General features: G+C 38.4%; 1 protein-coding gene across 1 annotated transcript in view; it reads left to right on the top strand.

Moving 5' to 3' along the window:
• The window catches only part of ANKRD50 (ankyrin repeat domain 50), a 40900-nt gene that overhangs the window by 5706 nt on the left and 11397 nt on the right, over nucleotides 1-23797 (top strand). Inside the window, exon 3 of the mRNA XM_027891132.1 lies at nucleotides 17647-17876. Within this exon, the coding sequence (XP_027746933.1) occupies nucleotides 17647-17876 (230 nt within the window). The remainder of the gene's footprint in view (nucleotides 1-17646; nucleotides 17877-23797) is intronic.

Genomic DNA, 23797 nt, shown 5'->3' with positions numbered 1-23797 from the left:
AGAGCTCCTGGGTCAGTTCAGAGAATTTAGAGATGGAATATGTCTGCTAAATAACATGTTTTTAAACTTGCCTCTAGTATGTGTTGATCTACTACAAACTTAAAGCAAAATTTGAGTTTTGCCTGGGTGTATTGCTGAAATAAATAAATCACCAAAAAATGGTTTATTTCCACATCTCCCAGCCAGGTTGGTGCAGATGGAGCAGCTTTGCTGTCTTTCCATCTTCTGCATGTCTTTTCAGGAAAATTCAGATCTTATGAGAGTTTTCACATACCTTCATCTCAGAGACTGAAATTGGTTCAGTGATTTTCAAGTGTTTTTTTGCTTGTGAAGTATCCTAACATTTTGTTACTAAAGTGTTTCTAATTCAATTACTTTCATGGAAGAGGCTCTGATCAAAGTGATTTTTATTGGAGGAAAAATGAAGCTGGGAATCCAAATTTCCACTTTTTTGCATTCCCGTGCAAGTAGATGTCCCTGATCAGGAGAGACCCAAGACACAAAAAATTTAAAAGAAATAAAACCACAAAACAAACAGAAAGAGCCGCGGAACAAATCTATGATTACGTAAGAACTTCATAGAAGTTTTCTCAACTGATGATTCATACTCTTTACCAAAAATTAATATATAGGGAAGCTATGCCCCAGATCTGAAAAATCCTTTTTTTTTTATTTTTATTTTTCTTTCAGAGAAGACACCAGGTTTTGTGCATGCTGATGCAAAATTCAATGTAAAGCTTTCCTTCTATTTCCAACTCCTGATCTCTCCTGCTTATATTTGGAAAGGGAAGCCCCAGAGAGTTAACCGCGCTGGGCAAGGTGACAGGAGGCATCCACACCAAAACTTTCAGTTAATGGGAGTAAAGGACTTTTTGATGTTGCAGTTTCTTCACACTTTAGTGCTCTGTGAAGTTGAACTTAAGTGTCTGTGGTGTAGCTCCTGTGTCTGCATGGACAACAGATTTGCCTTGTAGCAGAACATGACCAATAACATCAAAGTGATACAGAGAGCAAAACAGTTTTATAGTTCTCTAGAACGTACAAGTATCTGTAGACTAGACTGTAGAAAGTGTGAGAGGTCACGTAAGGTTTTCTGCTGACTGCAAGTTTGAAGCAGGGGTTTATGTTGATTAAATTTTAAAGACTTGTATGAGTCACTCATTTGGACAGCGTTAAAGTGCAACAAATCTTGTGCCAATAGCTGTTATCTTATGTAAAGTTACTTCTGCCTGTTTGGTGTTTTGTCTTTGGCAATATGATTGAAACCTCATGAACAGCAGAATTCAGAGTAAAAACCTGTGAGTGTCAGCCAGTGCTAACAAGCATTTCCTCCCTCCCAGCCCTTCACCTGTATTGGCTTTCCATGCTACTGAGGTTTTTTTTTCCCTTCCTTGTTTCCCCCAAGCGTCATGTATCATCAGAAAGTTGCAAATTGTAGGTGATGGAGCTTTTACTCTTCTCTAAATGGTATGGGGAAACAAGTTTTAATTCAAGTTCTGGATTGTTTGTGTGACAATGTAGGAAAACACAGGTTTGTTCACTAAATTGTTACGTGACTTGTCCCAGGACTTTCAGTCTGCAGTATTGAAATGCCATTTTTCTTGCTGTTTATTAAGTGTAGATGAAGGAACAGATTTAGACATTGAGTTGTATACGATAACAGATGAAGTGTGAAGAAGCTGTTCTTTTTTAGAACTCCTTGTACCAGCTTTGAAGTCAGTAATATAATTAAAATGATAATGGATTGTGTGGGCTTTATTGAACAATTAACTAGTGAGCTTTTTGCTGTTTTGGAGTAGCTTATTCTTAATTGCAAAACCTTCAGTGTGTTTTGGAGTAAATTTGAGATGACTTAGAGTATCCTGACTTTAATGGGGGTTTGATATTTTACCTTACAAACTTTGAGTTTTCTTTGCTAGGGAATTAACCACCGTATGTGTTTCTGCTGCTGTTTGAAGCACCCAGGTTCTGACACCACTGAAAAGATAACAGTGAGATGCAGCATGTTGGACATAGTTAGAAATGCCTGAGCTTGAGATACTGGAAACTTCAAAGCTGTTAGGATTTCTCTCATTTTACTCTGTAAGACATTAGTAATTCAGTATTAATCTTTTATAGGTAATAAATGTCTCCGTTTTTCTCACCCAGGTCTCAGACTGTCTGGAAGAGATCTTCATCTTTTCTCTAACCTCCTCCCTTTTGGAAAGGGCTGCTACAGAGCCTTTCCCTCTGCTTCCACAGCTCCAGTGCAGTTTTGGTACTTGCAGCTTTGCAATGGTTACAGGGAAGGTGTGAATATGGATCTTGTTGGAGTCTCCTAATGTTGTAGAGCTCCAAATGGTAGAAACAAAGCCAAGGACTAACTGTATCCCATGTCATGCAAAGATCTGAATGCATAATGAGTTAGTTTACAAGACCCTTTAAAGAAGAAAGTTATTAAACCTCCAGTGTGTTTAGTAATTTACCACGTGTAAAGTTCAAATGTGCAAGTGACTGATTCGAACCTTGAGAAGGTTGGAAGGGGACCTCAGAAAAATCAAGTCCAGCATCTCCTTCCCCAGGCAGGAGAAACTGAGTCTGGTTTTGAGAGATGCTCAAAACCTCTGCTCTTAAGCAAAAACATCTATATGTCTAACCTGAGTTGTTTTTTCCTGCTATAATCTAAACTTGTTAGTACTTAAGGTGCTCTGCAAAGAAATGGAGAATAGAGTCTTTCTTTCCTTTTTGGGACAGCCTTTTACATGTTTGAATATGGCTTTATTCTCTTTCGTCTCATTTTGAAATTAAATAATTCCAACTTGTTGCTTTCCTCGGAGGTCACACCTAAGAATGTGATGTAAAAAAATCCCTTAGCTAAAAAAATGTTTTCCATGTTTAAATGGAAGCAATGTTTTAGATGTGTACATAATCAACATTCTACTTCTGTACTTTCCCAGAATTTTTTCTATTCCTACATCTTTCATTTATGCTTGACTAGAATCCTGAAGCTATTTGGATCCTAGCTCAGAGGAGCTTGATCTTGGTACAAGATAGAATTCTCCTTTTAGTAGGATTCATAACCATTTTCAGTTAAAAACTATCTCATTTCAGTTAAAAACAAGTTGTTTTATTTGTTTATGATTTATTTTGTACTCAAAAATGGTAGAGGCAGGACACCAACTGAAAATTATATCAATTCATGGGTGAGATGAAAAACTATTTCTGCAAGAGCATACAAAAGCGGTTAAAAAGAATCTGCCAAGTCAGCCTGTATTTCAAGCTCAATGGAAGTGAAGTTGTAGAAGGTAAATTCAGTCTTGTGAGAGTATCTTGACCCTCCTGGAGCTTCTGATTCCGAGTATTTACACGTAATGTGTAACTGGGGCTTTAGACTTTTTAACTGATGCTGGGTTTCATAGAAAACTCTGTGTTCTGGTGTTCTCCAGACTATTAGAAAGTTGAGCATTGCCTGGAGCTTAAGTACTTTGTGGCATGTTTCTCTTTAGGCTTTTCCCTTAAATCTGTGGAGTTAACGGGTCACATAGCAGCAGTTAGTGTTTCTGCAAGAGCAAGTTGTATGTTCCTCTTTCATTGTATGGAAGCACAGCCTACAGACTGAACATAATACCATTTAAGGTTTTAACCTTTTCAGATTAAATTACCATAAGAAAGTTTCCCTAAGGCATTTTAATAATGACAACTTACATAGGCCTTTTTGTCTTCTACTTCTATAGGCATTAACATTTTGCCTTTAATCAATGTGGCTCAGGCTTAAACCTTACAGGTTTTCCTATAAGCTGTTTAGTTAGATGGACCTTCGTAGCAATTTTTACTTGTTAATTATTTCCCTTCCCTTCAGTTTCCTATGCACATGTTCATAGCTTGTGCAAGGGTTTAAGTTTCTTTTCCTTTCTTCTTTTTCAGTGAAAAAAATGAAAAGGATTTGGCAGATTGTGATGTAGAAAGGACTTAGTGTGTCTTATATACTGGGAGAAGATAGTATTGAAATACTGCCTCCTGAAAGTGTTAGTGAAGCAGTGGCTTGAAGAGGTTTCAGTTTCTTCTGTGTGATGCTGTTTGCAGTACACTGGTAATGTTGAGAAATCTTCTGTCTTTGTTTAGGAGCAGGAATGTTTTGAACAGTTAATGCAAAGACGCTTCATGATTGGAGAATTACTGCTCAAAAACAAATAATCGGGCCAAAAAAGGCAAGAAAATAATTCTGTTGACACAAGGGTTGAATTGTATGTAGGTGTTCAAAGGCATTGCAGAGGAGGTGCTGCAAAGAGTGGAGGTGGGTAGGTTCCTGGCATGCTGATGACATCAAAGTGTGATGAGAGCATGAAAGAAGAACTGAAAATGAGATAATGAGAAGGTGGCAACTGGGGACATTTACATAACCGATTAAGTGAAAGGGGCAAACCAATTGCAGTCAAGACCCTCTATGCTGCATGTTTGCGGATACCTTCACACAAAGGGAGGACCAGAAAGTCTTGTAGATAGGCCATCAGACTTCCTGGCTCAGTTGTGTATGCTGCTGTTTAAATTGAGGAAGAATGGGGAAAAGGGATCATATGTGAGTGGATCATATGGACCATAAACGGTGTCTTTTCCTTGGTTTTTTTTCTTTGCCATGTACTAATAAGAGTCAGGAATACTGGTGATTGTGTGAAGAAGGGGAGGTGGGCATCTGGCTGCACAGATGCAAGATGGTGTGCTAAAGATCTATATCTTAGTACCCAAGAGAAGGAAGGGGGCATGGTGGCGTGTCACGTCATGGATTTGTTCTCCAAGAAACAGAAAACTTTACAAGCTCTAGGTTGGTTAAGGAAAGTACCAGCAGTATAGAGGTAACACTAACAGGAAGGTAGGAATTAATCTCATGAGGAAAAATTGTTAAGAATGGGATTACAGCATGATTTCCATCTTAGAGCAGTTAATTAACAAGTCTTGGTTTTAACTACATTGGCTCTTCTGCAGCGATAGTGAACATGATATAATCACTAAGCTGTCTATCCCTTTTTTACACTTTCCTGGAGGAGAATTCAGCAGGACATTGGAAAAAAGCTCTGTTAATAGGTGAAGAGCATCTCATCTGTCAAAAGAGAAATTGTGCCCTGTCTTATTTTGGATTACCGTAAATTAGCAAAGGAGTCCCAACTCCGCCCAGTCGTAACAGATGGAAACTTCATCAGTCAACAGCATACCATCACAAATCATTCTATGTTTCCCTACCTTTTTTCTTTGGTACTTATGTCTATTTTAGAGTATGATAAAGTTACCATCCGCAGTAAACATTTTGTGTATAAATTTTGGGGGGGGAAAGATGTAGTTTCTGTCACTTGTTCAAGTGTAGTTAAGGCTAAAACCAGATCCTACTGAACATGAAGCTCTAGAATCAGTTCCAAAGCTGAATGCATCACTGCTGTAAGATAGTAGAATCAGGTTCACGTGGTGCTAACCTAACAGTGTTTTTTGAAAGTAAATTGTGGAGAAGATGCAGAGAGGATCAATTGGAAATTTACAGTCAAAACAGAGAAATTATATCAGCTTGGGGGTGGGGGGAATAAACCACAAGATGACGAATACGGCCCCAGAGTGATGCAAGAGGAACATATGCTGTGGATTCTGCTTTGGGGAGTATGGGTGAATAATTTTGACTGAGACACAGGAGAACTTCTCTGTCTGTTGCCTCTTCAACTAAGACAGTGCAGTTAAAGGTTAGGATAGTCCATTTTACTTGACTAGATGGAAAAATATACATGGTAACACAAACATAGTAGTGAAGGTGCCTTAAGTGCTTGACTAGGAAGGTAAAATCTTAACAACTTTTCATCTGGTATTTGTGGAGAGCATTTTCTGGAGATGAGGTTGGGCAGTATAATCCTGCAATCAGTTCAAGAGTTGAAGTGTGGGGTGCTTTATAATGATGTGCAGGAAGTGAGTTAGGCAGGTATAGAGCAATTTGATTAGGGATTGATCAAGATTTCAAAATTCCTACTGTTGTTTAACCTGGTTCCTTCAAGCAGGCAATTCAGGAACCTCTATTATGAGTGAACAGCTACTGCAGCACCTCTTCTTCCTGCTTCCCCATCAGTAATGTTGGGTTTTATTCCATTTGGAATCAAATGCATAGGAAAAATCTAATTTGAGAATTGTCAGACTGAACTGCAGCAATAATGATGACTTTTGCATGGTGTGCATTAATCTACTGTATTCTGTTACATAGTCATGGAATAAGAGACCATAGGTCTGGCTGGACAGTAAACTACCATATAGCTGACAAAAGCCACACAATTGAGTGTATTCAGTGCAGTTTTCTACCTGTCTCATCAAGGTGGGGTTTTTTTGTTTCCTTTTGTGGTTAGCATTTCTCTCATGTCAGCAAATACAATCGTGTGCTTGGACAGCAATATCTGTTCCTTGTTGTGTTTAAGTGCTGCATAAATCGAGACAGAGAAAAGCAACGGATTTTTGTCTAGCTCCAAAACGTAGGATAATACCTACAAATTCAAATGCCTGTAAAGCTACAAGAATGCCAATTCAGTTGTGTACTAATGTGTTCAGATAACACTGCTCACAGAAGCAGCTATATTTTTGTTTAACAAAGAAATGTTTTTTATACAACTAAGGAATCAGGTAATTAATAAGGAAAGCTGAAAATAATATGCATATATATTTCATATGGCTCTACCTTTGGTTTCATAAATGATTTAAAGCTAACTTTGTAATTTTTATTCATTATGTTGCATATATTGACTTGTTAGTTTTCTTATTGTGGTGCGTGTTGCATTTCGACCACATATTTTTGAATATTACACAGTTAATAACCTAACTTTACATGTATGGAAAACAAGGTGCAGTATAGGCAATTCTCCCATTTCTACTAATAATAGTTTTCAGTGAGTCTGATTGGATGCTTTCATCTCATGCATTTGATGTAATGTGTACTTTCTCTGAAACTTTTTTTTTGTTTTTTAAGGAAAGAGCTGGATTTGTGGAAACCAATAGCGAAAACTTAAGTGATGCTGAATAGAAAGAAAAGCCTTGATTTTGACCCTATTAAGAGAGCTTTGAAGCAACACCTGGTGGATGGCAAATTCGAGGTGTAAATATAAATAACAGCAGCTTAAACAAACAGCTCAGAAACTGGGGGTGGAGGAGGAGGGCAAAGAGGGTTAGTCATATAGGTCATGGGATGGACAAAGAAGAAGATAAGTGAGTGAGTAATCAAATGCCTTAGGTGTTTTCATACTAATGGAAAAAAGGTAAGGAGTGAACAAGCAGAACTGGAAATATTAGTATGCAGTCCAGATTGAGTTAAATGTTCTAAAAGATCCGTCAGGATATCTTGTATAACTGGTATGGTTAAAAAAAGTAGTTTGTTTTGTACATAATGTGCTTGCTTGTATTCTAGAATAAGCTAAAGAAGTTAAAGCCACTGAAAAATCTGTGATTTAAAAAATATATATAAAAATGTATAAGACACATATACCATATGTGGTGATAGTTTTACATGTGGGATTTCTACTTCATTTGTTGTTAAGTGTTATCTTTCGTGGACTGCAAATAAAACTGTCCACCAACTACCTGTCAGACCATCTTGTGTACCTAAAAGTTTACCTACTTTCTCCAAGTGTAGCAGTTGGTAACTGAGAGAAATTCCCACACCTCTAAACCATGTCTTTCCTAAAATACAAATCTTTTACTCCATCAGATCAGCAAGCTCAAGTAAACTAAGCTGCTTTAAGATATCAAATGAAATTATCCAAGGCATAGAATTTGGGTGATAATGCCTACCTCGTTTAAAAATTGGAATAACAAAACAAACATAAGAGAAACATCAGCTGGGAAAACAAGATATAAGCAGGAGTCTGCCAGTGACCATACTACTGATGTCAAAGAGGAGAAAATAGCTAGTGGGAAGACATGAATTTGCTTCAGTCAAATTGGAAAAAGTCAACTGAGAAAATGTAAGAAATGTTTTGGAGACAGTGACTGAAAGGATCTTAAATGCGTTGGGTTAATGGTTGGACTCAATCTTAAAGGTGTTTTCCAATCTGAGTGATTCTGTGATTCTTTTTATAGAAGGGGAGGAGAAAGAAGGCCGGGTGGGCCTGGAGATAATGGTGACCTCAGATAATTTGTGGGTAAGATCTCATGAAGGCAAGTACAATGAAAGGAATTAACTGAAATGAACGCTGAGGTCTCAAAGGAGTGTATTAAATATCCAGTTCAGTGAAACTGAGCTCCTCTTCGTTCATGTGTGAAACACGAGCAGCAAGAACTGCAGAAAGTGAGTAGAGCAGCAACTAAATGTGAAAGTGAAAGAGTCATGTAAAAAATGAGGGCAAGACTGAAAGTTCAGGGTGCATTAATCATGTTTCCTGTGAGATGTGTTTTGTTTGGTAATAAGAAATAGCTCCATACGTGCTTTAGCGGAGAGAAGATGATGTCCACCAAGCGTTGGTCCGCTATTCCTTGGGGAGGAAAAACTGGTGGCAGTGGGAAAGCCAAAATGTTCAGTGCTTGTGTATATTGCCCTTTCTTAAAAAACAGTCGTTTTGCAGCTAGCTAACGTTAATTAAAACTAGCAAGAAAGAGGGGAGACTAAAGAAAAACATAGCCCAGCCAAAAAACCCAAAACAAACAAACAGAAACCCCATAGAGTAGGTGAGATTTTTTCAAACTGTTACTGATTGTCTTCAAAGGACAGGTTATCTTTATCAGGATGGCTGAAAAGTCAGACTTGAAAGAAAAAGTTGTATATTTAGTACCTTGCTTTAAAAAGGGACAAAAAAGGCGGGGCACTAGAAGCCTGTCAATTGAAATGAAAAATTCCAGGACAAATAATCAGACAAACTATTTGCAAGCAGCTGGGAGATAACAAGGAGTTGAAAAACAACTCCCAGGGTATGACATGGCTTGGTTTTGATAAATTTAATCTAACTTGTTTGTAAGAGTCACAGTACTTGTGGATAAGGGATAACCATAAATGTCATCTTGACTCCAAGAAGGCTTTGCTGACATGAGACTCGAGCAAACAGGCTGTGTGCAAGCTAGAACTATATTTGGCTATGTGCATTAAGAGATGAGTAAGTGGACTTAGAGCAGTTTTCCTAGTTCACTTTCAAACTGAAACAGCACTATTGGTTTCATAGAGATCTGTCTTTTCTCAGCCTGTTCCTTAATGCCATCAGCTGACTGAGTGAATTGAAATGGTTATAAATTTTGGATACTACTGGTTTCCTTGAAATGACCCCTGTGTTATCCATGGGACAAGTTATAGGGCAAGAAGGACAAGGTTTGAATTGCAGAAAAACAGGTAAAATTGGGAAACTTCCCAATTACAAGAATATTGAAGCGCTGGAATGGATTGCTTAGGGAGACAGCATTGATCAGTGGAAGTCTTTAGGAATCCTGGATTTGTATCTCTCAGGGATGACAGATGTTGAGATGATCCTGCTGTTTGCGGGGAAGTGGACTAGGTGACCTCTCCATCACTATAAAACAGACCTGTGAGAGTTTGTGTAGAATACAGTGCTTTTTTATATTATGTGTTTGGCAAAAATGTTTGTATTGTCTCCTGTACTCTGCTGCTCTTCGCCTTTGGGGACACAGATTTCTGTATGTCAGACTTGGAGTAGTTTAGAACATATTGTATATGTTAGCACAGATGGTGAGTGTATTCCATTGAAAATGTAGTCAGTCAACCTGCTCATGGTAGCAGTTGTGAATGGTTTTCAGCCACAGTTGTCTGTCCTTTATAATAGCCAAGTTGTTTGCAAACTGCTCTGGGCAGGCCAGCTATTACACCAAAATATTTGCTCTTAAGGCTTCTGTTTTCTGAGGTTTCAAGTAAATCCCGCCAGTAGATCTGCAGGCAGTGCTTTATAGACAGGAATCACTTATGTATTTGTACAAGACAGTAGGAGGTCTCTAATCAGTACACAGGGTCCAGTATGGCCTGTTTCTGTGTGACCAGTGGCTCTGGTTCGAAGATAAACTCTGCTTTTGTCTGGCCTGATGCCCTGGAGGTGGCTTTTGTGCTCTCCTGGTGGGGCTACAAGTCTGCCTTACAATTGTAGATAAAATCCAGGTTGCTACAAGACATTGCAAAATCAGGTATTGAGTTGCACAAGACTTGCCTGCTGTTTCTAATTCACCGCTCCTGAAAAGGCCAGACCCTTGATTTACATCTGTGTGCTTCACCTCGAGCTTTCCCAATAGGTGATTCTCAGGGTGGGCTTTTCTTTTCTCTCTGCTTTTCTGCCTCATCCTTCTGAAGATTAAGCGTGGTTGGGTAGAAGTGTTAGAGCCAGTTTGTTGTCCTGTGCAACCTGCAAATAAATGGTTTACTAAAAACAATAATCTATGTTACGATGTAGCCCACGAGTGTGTCTTAATTCCAATATTGCACTTTTTCAGAAAGCCATAATCAGTTGCAGTACACTTTATCATGTTGAAAAATTACAGAACAGGCCCCTCCAAAACCTGATCAGATCTTTTGGTGTGTACACAGGTGTGCAAACTGGGTCACTTCATTTTTGCTTTTCTAAGTGTAAAATGGCTCTGTGCTTCACAGCCCTTGTATTTCTTAAATATTCCCAGTTAGTTAAGGATCCTGTGTGTGTGTTTTTCAGGATTTTATTACCAGTTTGAGCAGCTGGGCGATTAGTAAGAAGCAAAGGCCTGTGATACACATGTATATAGTGCTGGGAATTGGAGTGATACTGCACAGAAAGCAGCTATTGGACTTGATAATTAGTTTCCCTTTTAATCATTAGCCAGAATGGGTTATAAGGCAGGTAAACAAACTGTTTACTGTAAGTCATCCAGAAGACGTAAATGCCTTGTCATAGGGCAAAATAAAACTCACTCCTCTACAAACAGTGCTGTAAGCAGTTTGTAAAGATGCTCTGGTTTTTCTTTCTGTGTGAATACAGCCGCTGAAAGAGGGTAATATTTCATAGCTGAATAGCAGGAATTGTCAATTTTATTAGAAGTTAAATTCACCTTTTCATCTTTTACTGCGACCTGTGTCCCATGTGCAGTTTGGAAAACAAAAGAGAAAAATGCAGCTATTGGTCTAAGTCTGTCTTTGCTGAAGCCTCTACAGTCTTTAACAGCTTTATCTTCACTGGCTCCATGCTTTTAAATGCAAATTTGGAACTGAGGGTGGTGCAGACAGACAGCTTTAATGGATTATACTCCCTGCTAACTAGCCCCTGGATTATTACAATATACAAATGAACATGTGTTTGTAAACTCATGAAGAGCAAGGTGGGGTATTTGCTGTCGCTTATGAAAGTTTTGCAAGTACAGGTGATTTTAAAAGAATCTGGCGTTTTCCATTTTGGTTTTCTGTTCCTAGGCATTTTAAAGTTTCTAAATTTATTCCACGAGCAGTGGAAGTCGAGAAAACCCTATTGTGTTTAGATTTGTGCCCTTGGGCACCTCTGTCCTCAGGTATCCTGTAATGGCCTGAGCTCCCCTCTGTAGAGCCTGTATGATAATTCCTTTCCCTTTCCCTGTCATGCAGCACCTCCAGCTCTTAAACTGCCCTAGAGAGCCTTCTCCTTCCCTACCTGTCCCCCAGCGGTGGGCTGGGGAAGCCTCTGCCACACCTGATTTAGAGCTGGAAGAAGCAGCATCGGATTTCCTCTTAGTGGTTAGGATCTTTGTTAGGTCTCAGTGTGTGATTTTTAGGCAAAAATCCCTCTGCTTCTTATGTCTCTGGCAAAAATTACTGCAACAATATGTAAATATTATTAGCTTATTTACAGTCTCATGATGTACTTCATTTTCTCTATTTTCCAATACAGTGTAAGGGGAAATAAGTGTCTTAAAATTACATGGTAAAGGGCTGTGATATATCATGTTTTAAAGCACTTATAAGAAGGAAGATGCTTGTTTCCTTTTCTGAAGATTGAGACAATTGTCCATTTTTTTTATACACTAGAGGTAGTTAAACTCTTTATGTATAAATATGTATGCACACAAAGATATCCATCCAATATATGTGGACATATTCCTGCATTTAATCTTCATATTTAATTCTTTAGATCAAATGTGCACATGAGCAGTTTCCTTGTAAACACTACGAGGTATCTACATCTCGTGGAGGACAACCCTTTGTTGTCTGTGTCACATAAGGTGAATGTTTTATGAAGGGTTTTTGGCAAATTTTTGCAAATATAATAATCAGGTAAACCCATTGTAACTTTGATTGCTGATAGCAGTGGGTCAGCTCCATCGTGTTGCTGGTAATCACCAAATGCAGGTATTACAAATACATTTTTTTTCAGCATATGTTTACAGTCCTAAAGGAATTGCTTCAGTGTCAAGGAATTAGAGTCCTCATGGGGTTTGCAGATGTTTTCTGTTATTCCGTGTGATCACCTGCTACTGTTTCTTGTGACTCAGAATAGTGGTGTTAATATTAACTTAATTGCAAATGTTGCATGTGAACTGTCTCACCTGAATATTGCTTTCCTTTTTGAAGTGCCAGTAGTCTTTGGGTGAGATGATGTTCTGGGGGCATCTTGGCAGGGAAGTGCTGGTGAACTCAAAGAGAATGCTGATTTTAAACATTTTAGAACTCCCCAAAACAGAAAGAAGTGGATGAGCTGAAATCAAGCTTAAAGACAGCCTCAGCCTTACCTGACAGCAGTAAAACTACTTGGAGCATTTAGCACCGTTTTTAAAAATCAGTTTGGAATTTTGTTTAACTTGCTTTTCCTGTGCTCATGTCCTGTAGTGGTGTCTTTTAACATGCAGCATTTCCAACTAGAGATGCAAAATCAGAGTCACATTCCGCCTTTGGGGATAGTGCAGGGGGTGTGCCCACTTCCAGAATTAATCCTGAAGCTGCTTCCCTAGCTGTAGCTTTCAGAGATTATTTCCTCTGAAGAAAAATGTTTGGAAGCAACTCATAGTTTTAAATGAGGAGGAAAGTTAACTCCTTACTAATTACAGAAGGAAGAGGGGAAAAGAGGGTATTACGAATATGACAAATAGCTGGTGAATTTCCTCGAGGAATCTGGTGCAGAAGCATTTATGAAAAAGCAGGAGACTGTGTGTGGAATAATGATGTTGTCTGCTTCCTTACAAACTTTCTATGGAAAGAGCAGAGTTTGTAAACTCCCAATGCAGACTTCTGGAATGGTAGTTCTTGGCACCGGCAGCTGTAAGTGGAATACAAGTGCTGAAGTATAACCTAGTGGCAAGAAGGTGACTTAAAAGGCAGTTTGTTAAAGCATTGTTACACTGATTAGGAAAAGAAAAGTAAGAGCTCAGGAGTAGCAGTAAATCAGATTTCCAAATAAGTAATTTCCATCATGAAATTTGAAGAATTTAACGTTTTGCTAAAAGTAGGAGCACTTGGAGTTTGACAAATTGGGGATTGATTGTGTTTTTCTTGATTTTTTTTTTTCCCTTGCTGCTTGTTGCCTGCTTAGGAGATAAGTTTTGTACACTTGTTCTGTGTGTTTGTCAGCAGAAATGCCAGCAGCTGGGTAGAGAAAAGGAAGCCCTTTTAGGGATAAGCTACGTTCACCCTCTACCAGCCATCAGACAGTTTAAGTGGGGACATAACCAAATTTCCTATACACCAGAGACAGTCAAATATGAGGAACACATTCATGAGAAACTAGGATTTGTAATTTCTTTTGCTCCTAGAGCCACTCATTAATTGCTACTTGGCATGTATGTGTTTGCTTTTTTTCTTTCCTCTTTTTTTTTTGTCTTTTTAAAGCAAGTATGTGCATTCCACTGTGACTCTTTTCAGCCTTTGTGGACAACACTGCTATCTTTCTGCCTTGTTCTGTTGTGTCTTTGTGTTTGTGTGGATCCAATCTAAAAATCTCAAGGACAATCACAAGCAGAACTTCAGCACAGCCTGTGTATATTCCTTCCATGTGTGGAAAATCATGTTTGCATGGGTTCAGTCAACTCAGTAGCAATCCTGAAGAATTCTGTGGGATGGCTCATTGTTCTGAGGAATTCTTATTTGCTACAGAGCATGTAAAACATCTTTGCTCTGCATAAGTAAGTCATTATATTGCCATTAAAATTAATTCCATCATTTTAAATACCTAATTGTGTTGTTTTCTCTGGAGATTTTGTATTTTTACTGACTAGTTAATTTTGTTGTTTTTCACGATAACCACTTTTATATCTGTATTGAATAGAAAAGTTATAAAGATGTTACCCTTTCAGAAGGTAAAGAAAATCAACTTCTAATCCTTTGAGAGGCACTCTGCACGTTAAGCAATCTGTTGCAACAATCTGTAGATGAATCACCCTTGAGGGAAGTACTTTAAGACATTGTTAATTCCGTGTTGATTTATTTTATTTTCCTATGTAAGCAAGAAATAGTAGGGGAGTAGAATTACTAAGTCAGGTTACAGGGCTAAACAAAGAATCATAGAATTCTTTAGGTTTGGAAAAGACCTTTGAGGTCACCGAGCCCATCTGTTAACTCAGCACTGCCAAGTCCATCACTAAACCGTGTCTTGGGAGAAGAGACTGACTGAGGGTGCCCTGCTTGGTGCCCTTGTCCAGATCATCAGTGAAGATGCTAAACAGGACTGGCCCCAGTACTGAGCCTGAGGGAACACCATGTACACCTGCCCACCACCTGGATTTAACTCCATCCACCACATCTCTTTGGACTTGACCATCCAGCCAGTTGCTCCAGGAGAATGATGTGGGAAACAGTGGCGGAGGCTTTACTGAAGTCTGGGTAAACAACATCCACAGCCTTTTCCTTCATCCTCTAAGCGGGTCACCCTGTCACAGGAGGAGATCAGGTTGGTCAAGCAGGACCTGCCTTTCATAACCTTGGGCCGTCAGGCCTGATCTCCTGGCTGTCACATAATGTGACTTCTGGCAAATTAGCACAGCACTTAACTGAAAAGTTTCACTGTTGTGTTACTTGGCATCCATGCTGAACTCGTGATAGAAAGTGTCTAGGAGGAACAAAAGTTCATCCAGCAGTTTCAAAGAGCACTTAAAGAGAAAGCCCAATCAATGTCTTGTCAATGCCACACTTTTATTAGTATTGCTGTAAGCTGGGAGAAGTCATTGTGCCTCATTTATGTGAATATATGTGTGTATATTTATATATTTCCTAGTGGAATTTAAATTATATTAAGATTCAGAAATATATTATGAAATGAAAAAAAGCAGAGCACAGGGAGACAAGGGGCTGTGCAACAGCATTTTATGGAGCACCATCAATATCCTAAGACTCTTCTGCCTGAAAAGAAATGGCTCAGAGAGGCTGTGGTACAAATGCCATAGAGAGGGGGAATGTGACATTACTGCTCACTGCCCCTTTTAGTACAGAAGCTGAAGGGATAGCAAATGAAACGAGGACTTTTTGGGCTTCAAACAACAAAAGGGAGTGTTGCTTGGTGCAGTGTGTAGCTAAGCTGCAGGATGTTGTGGGTGCTGGAGTCTTAAATCAGTTCGTAGAAGACTTGGACAAACCTGTGGAAGTGTGGTCACTTAAGGGATGTTAAGTGCAAAAACTGAATCTCTGGCTCAGAAAGTCCCTGGAAGCACTGATTGCTGAGAGTGCTGGGAAAATGTGGTTTAGTGCTTGCCCAGTGCTTACATTATTCCTTCGAAATCTGCTTCCAGCCTTGTTTAGAGGCAGAGTGAGCCTTTTGATTTGAACCTTGACATCCCACTGCTATATTCCCGCTGCAGGAATTAAGCAGGGAGATTTGGGACTCTTTCCCAAACATCACAGTTACCTTTTCTCAGTGGTTTTTGCAATAGGTAAATACTGACACAAGAATATTTTCAGATGCTCCTAAGAGACTTTATAGGCATTTTGTGAGGCTCACACAGATTTTTAAGTGAGTTTTTAAGATACCCTTTCTTCATATCTCATAGTAGCATTCATTCTGGAAAAGTAATTTTATATAGAGAACTATGTGAGAAGAAAATTAATGTTGATAGAAGAAGAAATGTTGCAGGGAAAATGGCTTGACATAAATAGCTGAGAGGGCAAGGCAGAATTGTGGTGGGGGAAGGGGTGGAAAATGTGGTCATTTCCAACCGCCTCCTTTCATTGTGGGATTGGCATCACTTAGGAAAGTAATTTTAACCTCATGGCTACTTTAATTTCCTGTTCTGTAAATCGGTAGCTGCTTAACTTCCCAGCTTAGTGAACAGTGATTTTAGTTGTACTTCAGGCATCTTCTGAAATAATACCTACCTGGGGAAATACCAAAGAATTCTCAGTAGTCTTTTGCTTCTGAAAAAAAAAAAAAAAAGAGGAGGGCAGGATGCAATAGGATTTTAAAATCCATCTAATGGTGAGTGCTTTCAGAACACAAGAATTTTGTACTTCCTTTTCATATCTTTGAGGAAATTTCTCTCTAGTCTGCTGTGCTGTTACTGTCAGACATGAAAGGTGCAGCCCTGTTTCCATTTTGCATTTTCTCAGTCAGAAAACCAGAAAATAACAAAGCTTTCCTAACAGGGCTTAGGAATCCTTTCTGAGTGGGTTGTGTTCTTCCATTAACAGCCAAGATTTGCCTATATACCCATTTGAATGCTTGGTAGGTGACAATGTGTTGACCAAAGTCTTCTGAAGATAAGTTTGTTCGGTGAAACAAATGAAAAAAGATTCTTAGGAACTTGAGTAAAACAAAAAATACAATATGTGGGCCTTCTGGACATGTGCGTATGCACACAGCGAATCTACACGGGAGAGTAAACTGTTAGATATGTGTTTTTTGTCACCTCATTTCATTTTCCAAATCTCTGTACTAATAAGTCAAAGTTTGCTTGCCAAATGTATTTAAAGATAATTTAGTCAGTGAAACTTACAGGCCTAAATCACTAAGAATTTTCCCCGAAAATAGTAGTGTAGCATGGAAATACTGAATAGATGCATGATGGTTATGTAGTAGCTATTTAAAGATATGTGTAAATGCAGAGTTAGGTATATTTTTAAGAAACACTCTTAAGGAGGGCAACAGTGAATGCAAATCTGAAATTTTTAGCCACACAATCAGATGTGGTGTTAGAGCTCCTGGCATCCCAAGGATACAGATAATCCTTTTTCAGTAATAGAAACTTGGCAGCTTCAATATAAATAAAAGCTAATACATCAAAGTCACTACCAAATGCCTCAGTCTGCTACTAATTTGCATTTTATTTGTGAAGGTATGGCAGAAATTCTGTTCTTTGTAAACCTGTTGTTCATTCAGACTTGAACTCTTTGGCTTTAATATTTTATGTGTCTTCTAGGCTTTTGTTTCATGACTGGCTGTTGTTCCCTATTAGTCTGTGATAAGCAATAACAACAGCTGTGGCAGAGACAACAGCAGTGAAGTTATTAAACTATAGGCCAAGTAGCTTCTTTCGTAGTGAAGCAACATTTTTTCCAGTCTTCTGATTAGCCTTGAACACCATGACATAGCTTTAAAATGTTGTTATAAATTACAAGTTTGTGAAAAAATAGTGTTGCCTAAACAAGAATTACATCAATACTCGTTCAAAGTATTTCTCTTAGTTCGGTCTACTTCAGTATATTCCATGGTAACTATTTAATTTTGCATTTTAAGTTCATCATAGCTTCATCTGGAATAACTATATTGCTAAATGTATTTAAAAATACTGATTTTTGTTTGCTGTTTCTCACAGGTGCATTCTACTCCCTCTCCTGGGAATGAAACCCCCTCAACAGAGCCTCTTCATTCTCGTGGATTCGGTTGATGAGGGCTGTAACGTTTCCGAGGGTGAACAGACTTCCACAAGTCTATCTGGAACAATTGCAGAGATTTTAGCAAGCCACTTTGAGTTCTTCCCTCCCTGGCTGCTCCTCCTGTGCTCTGCCCGCAAGCAGAGTAAAGCTGTTACAAAAATGTTTACAGGTGAGCACAGAGCATGGGAAGGGTTTGGTACCATAACTAGGGCGTTGTATTTACCAGGCCCTGGGTGACGGTTGCATGCTTAGTTCTAAAAGATGGCAAAAACAACGATAATTCTAAAAAAAAACGTGCATCCCAGTTTACCGAGGACTACAGATAGCTTAAATCACATAAATATTTGGGAGTTAAATTATGTCTTTGCAATGCACCTGCTGAGAACAGGGCTGCTTTGAGTTTTCCTCTTGCTTTGCTCATTTTATAAGGCTTTGAAACAGTGAAGGTGATGTGTAAGTACAGAAGTATGTTGGCTGCATATACCCTGCCTTACAACCTTAAAAGGTTTTTCTTTAATCTCCCGTCAAAACCTCTCCCCATATTTGCAGAAAGTGAGTAAGAAGGTGGAATTGGAGAGAGGAATAATGTAGATGTGGATTCTTTGGGCATGCATTTGGCAGAGGTTGCACAGTAAAAAAATTCTTTACAGCTTCTTCATCCAGGCTTTACTGTGTCATGAGAACATTTCTTCACTGTAATGACATTGTTACTGGAAGTTCTCTGAAATTTAATAAAAGGCAATATCTAGACTGGATTCCAAGCCTATGTATAAAGCCTGTGTGTACTAAGGACACAATTAGGACAAAAATGTGATTGTAGAACTTAGACCCATAGGCTTGCTCATTTGACAGTGGCAAAAGGTCAATGGGATAATTGCATTTTGGAATGAAGTACTGTATTAATCAGTGGCAGACATGAAGGCTGGTATTTGGGAGTATGTGAGAACTAAAAGAAACTTTGGGGTAGCTTCACAGGGCTCCTTTGGGTATTCATATGAGAATAGTTTTGTCAAAGTTTGGCTGATTAGATATGTTGTCATTGCCAAAAAAACAGACAAAACTTTCTTCACAGCAGCTTTATTTCCTTTCCACTGAATCATAGTGTTTCAGACTAGTCCTGAAAAATTGCTGTTGTTTTTTAAGTGTATTTCCAGATGGAATTCCTGACAGGAAAAATCAGCAGAACTAATGGATATGCCTTTAAAGTAAATTTAATTTCAGTGAGTTAATGTCTCATTTCCACAGAGCATGAGTTGATGAATAGCATAAAGGAAGTTGATGTATGATACTGTAATCCCATCTTCCCTGTGAAAAGGTGTAGCAAAGAAAGAATTGGATGCAAATTGAGAAGGAATTTCAGGGTCTATTTGGAGGAAGTGGTGGTTTAACCACTATGAAAGAAAAATAGGACAATGTGGTGGCTGCCCATTTAATACACTGTTGGATAATTTTCCTGTTAATAGCCAATACTTGAGTTTGCAGAAGGTACAGTGAGGGCACAAGGAGCATTGCTGAAGCTCCTGTTAACTTCAGAAACGTTGCAGCTTTGTGGTGTAAAACTGGAGACATCATGGATTTCTTCTCTGGTTCTAGCCTGAGAAGCATTCACTGACATTAAAGTTTCTGCTGGGGCAAACTCTTCTCCTCCTTTATGGTATTTGAATATTTACTTTTAGATGAGCCAATATTTAAAGCTATTTATATTTAGTTGGTGGGCAGACAGAATTGAAGATGAACAATAAGTATTTGAAACAAACAAACAAACAAAACAGCTTCACTGTAACTTAGTAAGATAGATTGGAATCCTTTTAGGATTGTTTTAGGAAAATGTGCCTCATCTGTAGCTTTTTCTGCTAAAAAAGTTTTGGAGTATAATACGAAATATGTATTAAGCAATATTAACCTGGTTGCAATAGGATTATATCTGTTTTCACTTAAAATTTTCATGCAGTGAAAATTTCCTCCTGATCTCTCTGACAAATAGGTTTAGCTCTCATTTTAGCGAAGTGTTATTGATGACAGGAAGCAGGATTGCTGCACTGGCCTTGTCCTGTGATGCTCTTTTTTGGGTATACAGTACCGATGAGAGTTCTGCAAGCATCTCCCGAGCCAAAAATAGCAATGACGTGGAAGAGAGAGTCCAACCTTTCTCATCCACCGTCACCCTAAGGGTGAATAATCCCTAACAGTCTAAGAATGAGAAAAGGAGAAGGGTAGTTTAGTCTGCTCCTCTTTATTCTTTCATTTCTGTTGGTGACTTATTTATAAAAATTGAATAGTTGTGCTGAATCTGCTGCAGCTTGTGCTCTGGGCCCTTCTGTATTCCCAGATTCTGTAGTAGCACAATGTGCTACAGGAATTTTTCCCCTTACAGAGATTCTCAGCTTTCATTAATTAAAAAAAAAAAAAAAAAAAGGAAAGAAAAAAAAAAGTTTTGCCTCTTGTGACTGCAGAGACAGCCTCAAAAATATGAACCAAATGTAAAATGATGCCTGCATGAGTCTGTGGTCACCCTCCAGGGAGAGCAAAAAGTCAGCCAACTGAGTAAAAAAGGAGGGGAACAGATAATGCATGGCCTTCTCTTGCATGTGCACTGTGCCTCCCACATCATGCCTGTTTGGTTTTCCTAATAACTCTTCCCCTAAATTTAACAATTCTGTCTTGCACCCATAGTTATCCACAGTGTCTCCCACATCATCATTTGTTATCAGTTGGCTACAAGCGTGGATAGTCAAGCAGCTACATTAAACACAGTCTTTCCAATCTGAAAGTGGCACAGAACATCCATTTATTTTTTTTTTTTTAAGCATCAGCTAATGAGCTAATTAAAATGCTTCTCTTAAAATGAGACTAAATCTTGAAGGCATAGGAGTCATTCTTAACAAAACCAATTTCCTTTCTTAAATGTCCTTCATAGTAGTTGAAAAACTTGAGGCATTTTAAAATCAGGCAATTTGATTTAGATAAGTGTGAGTGAACAGCAGATAAATTCTCATTAACAGCACAAAGTTAAATAGACAAAAGTGCATATGTGCAAATACTCTATTTATTGGTTCAAAGAGGCTTTTTTCAATAGGCATTAACTTAATTTCTTCTTTTTTTTGCCTCGCACATAAATCAAGTATCTGTGGCATCTGGCTTGATTATGCCCCTCAATTAAACACTGACATTCTTCCAGAGAATCCCTTCTCGTGCATGAAGCATGAATGCACCAGTGAGGTACAACCCCTGCAGATGTCACATCTCGGGCATCCATAGTTTTCATTAAGTTAATGTTAAATATCAGAAAGATACTGGAAACTCCAATAAAAAGAATCAGAAGTGGAGGTGAAAGGGTTTGGTTTAGACTCAGAGGTAACTTTAAGTTCCATTCACCCACTTGTCCATAGGCAAAACCAGACCATGTCATTCATTTCTCGCTCTTCCTTTTTTTCTGCCATTGAGTTCCAGCCAGATATTTTTAAGAGCTGATATTTATCCAAGTGTATTATTAGAAACCTTGGGAGCATGTCTTTCTCATATCTCTGCTATTTACTGGTTCTGGTCTGAATTGATGTGGAGGGTTGATTTTCTTATGCTGTTTTGGGAAGCTAAAATATAAGCAATACTTTAGAGAAATTCAGTAAAAAATCACAACCCGGTTTCTCTGCACCCAAAAAAACTCACTGTTTGATGATTAAAGCTACTCAGGAGGTCATATTGCTGAATCCCCAAATCAAAGCAGTTACCTGATTTGGAGCTGAACCTTTCTGATTAGCTGCCATTCCATAAAATAAATGGCATAAGACCACTTCAGGAGATACTGCTTCCAGAATGAAGAATCTAAATTGCCCTCTAATTTCTCATTGTAATTTGGAATTTATTGGGATGACCTCATGTTACTTTAAAGACTTTATGGGAGTTGGATTTTGACTATAAAAGATAAATTTTATATATTTCTGTAGTTGTAAAATTTACTTTTAAAGTACTAAAGCTTTGAAAAACATTATTTGTTGTTTTGGTTTGGTTTTTGAAAAGGAACAATATTTAAAAGGCTTGGGAAATCAACAGAGAGTTTTTAATTATTTGTTTCCTTTTTTGCCATTACCACTTTGAAAGCACTGTGCTAGAGAATTTCATATTTCCTAGTAAAAAAAGTCGTGTGTGAATTTGGAACTTAATCGCCTTGTAATTAAAGAGGGAAGACTAAATTGTTTTAAATGAACTGTTACCTGTAAATCTAATTAAATAAACTTCTGTGCAATGACACGGACCAGTGAGAGCAGCAGATTTCAGCCTCAGTGTCTTGTAGCACCTGCAGTAGATGCAGTGAAATTTGTAATGCACAATATACTGCAAATGCACTAAAAGCCAAATGTGCTGCCTGAGTTAGCAGGTGCATTTTACTGTGCTGGACAAGTTATTCTTTTTGAGCAGGTGTGCATAAATGGCCATAAAAATACCTGATTTATTGTATGTCAGATCAGCAGTGTAAATTATTAATGCCCAATCACGGTCATGTTTGTAATCATTTAGATTACTCTAAAGTTAACAATTCAGTTAAATACATTAAAATGTGTTTAAAACTTTTGTAATTTACTTATGCAAATTCATCTAAAGATATGGAAGTAGAAGGATATTTTTAAGCATTTACTGGAACTTGCTAGTTAATAGCTTACTTCTTCTTATTAATGTTTGAGAAAGTTGACATACTATAAAAGTATTTAGAGCCGAGGTACTATTTTTTATCCTGCTTTGAATGACCCTAGATCTTGCCAAGAAATACATTTGGAACTGATCTGTTTACAGAACTGCCAGAAATGTAATAGATCAGGACAATCCACATTGGAGCCCTCATTGGGTTGAAGGTGTTGTGCTGTATGAAAGATTTTAACAATGCAAAAAGCAGGGTCGTGGAATTGCAGGCTCTGTCTACTGCAACTCCTGTTTTGCTGAGCTTAAGTAGTTCATGGGAATGCTTCTGAAACAAAATGAGCTTTCTCTTAATGTTTTGGTGCTTCTTGTCCATGAAAGTGACTTATTGTATGGGGCAGGGTTGAAAAGCAAGTTTGCAGGATCTTTGTTTGGAAATGTAAAATGACCTCAGTTAGATAGATATTTGGGGCAAAAAAACCAAGGCTTTGTTTCCCCTCTTCAAGCTAGCAACAAGAATTTAAGACTTCAAAGAAGTATAGTTCTATCTGTGAGGCCTTTTTTGAATTATTTGCTTATTATAGTATGGCATGGTGCAGTGGTCAAAATTAACAACCTATTTCTGTCCAAAAGTCTGTTACAATGGCAGTTTGTTAATCCCAGCCCTTAGAGAGCATTTCATCCCTGGTATGTGTGAAGGTCTGTGTGAGCGTACTGTGCTTCTTGGTATCCAAACTTATTTTGAGATAGAAAATATGGGATCTCATCTACAAGGAATGTATGGAAATATTGCAGGAAAAAAAAACCCAAACAAACAATTTTTAGCTTCCATGAACACGCAGCCGCTCAAATAGTTTTAAAACCATTCTAAAGTCTTCTGAAATTTATTTACCTGTCTGAACTGCTTTGATATTTGGGATGTCTCAGGGAAGTACAGATCAGGGTGATATTTTTAGCCCTAATATGGAACAAAGTAATCAGAGGATCCTAGATTGGTTTGGAAGAGACCTTAAAGATCCTCTAGTTCCAACACCCGCCCCCCATTGTCAGGGACACCTTCCACTAGACCAGGTTGCTCAGGGCCTCATCCAGCCTGGCCTTAGACACTTCCAGGTATGGAGCATCCACAATTTCTCTGGGCAGTAATACAACCTTATTTAAAGGGAAAAAACCCCAAACCCTTCCTTTTTTACTTGTTTTATTTGGAGGGCTTGGGTTTTTATATCACTCCCAAAACTATTTTAGTCATTTTCTCACCCACTTTGGGAAGCAAAATGAAAATTGGGTTTTCAAAAAACACTAGCAAGGTAAGAAAGAGTCTTTTGCTGGTGAAGCACACGTACAGGGACTGAGGCACTTTAACAGTTATCACTCTGCAAGTTTTCCTGGGAAGGCTGGGAGTCAGGGGAGGTGAAGTGTAGTCATTAGTCAGGCAACACTGAACATCAGCTGATATCT

The sequence above is a fragment of the Empidonax traillii genome, unplaced genomic scaffold (assembly GCF_003031625.1).
Source record: "Empidonax traillii isolate 1590-97213 ecotype Southwest subspecies unplaced genomic scaffold, ASM303162v1 scaffold310:size1162954, whole genome shotgun sequence".
NCBI classification, from domain to species: Eukaryota; Metazoa; Chordata; class Aves; order Passeriformes; family Tyrannidae; genus Empidonax; species Empidonax traillii.
This window is presented reverse-complemented; position numbering and strand designations above follow the sequence as displayed.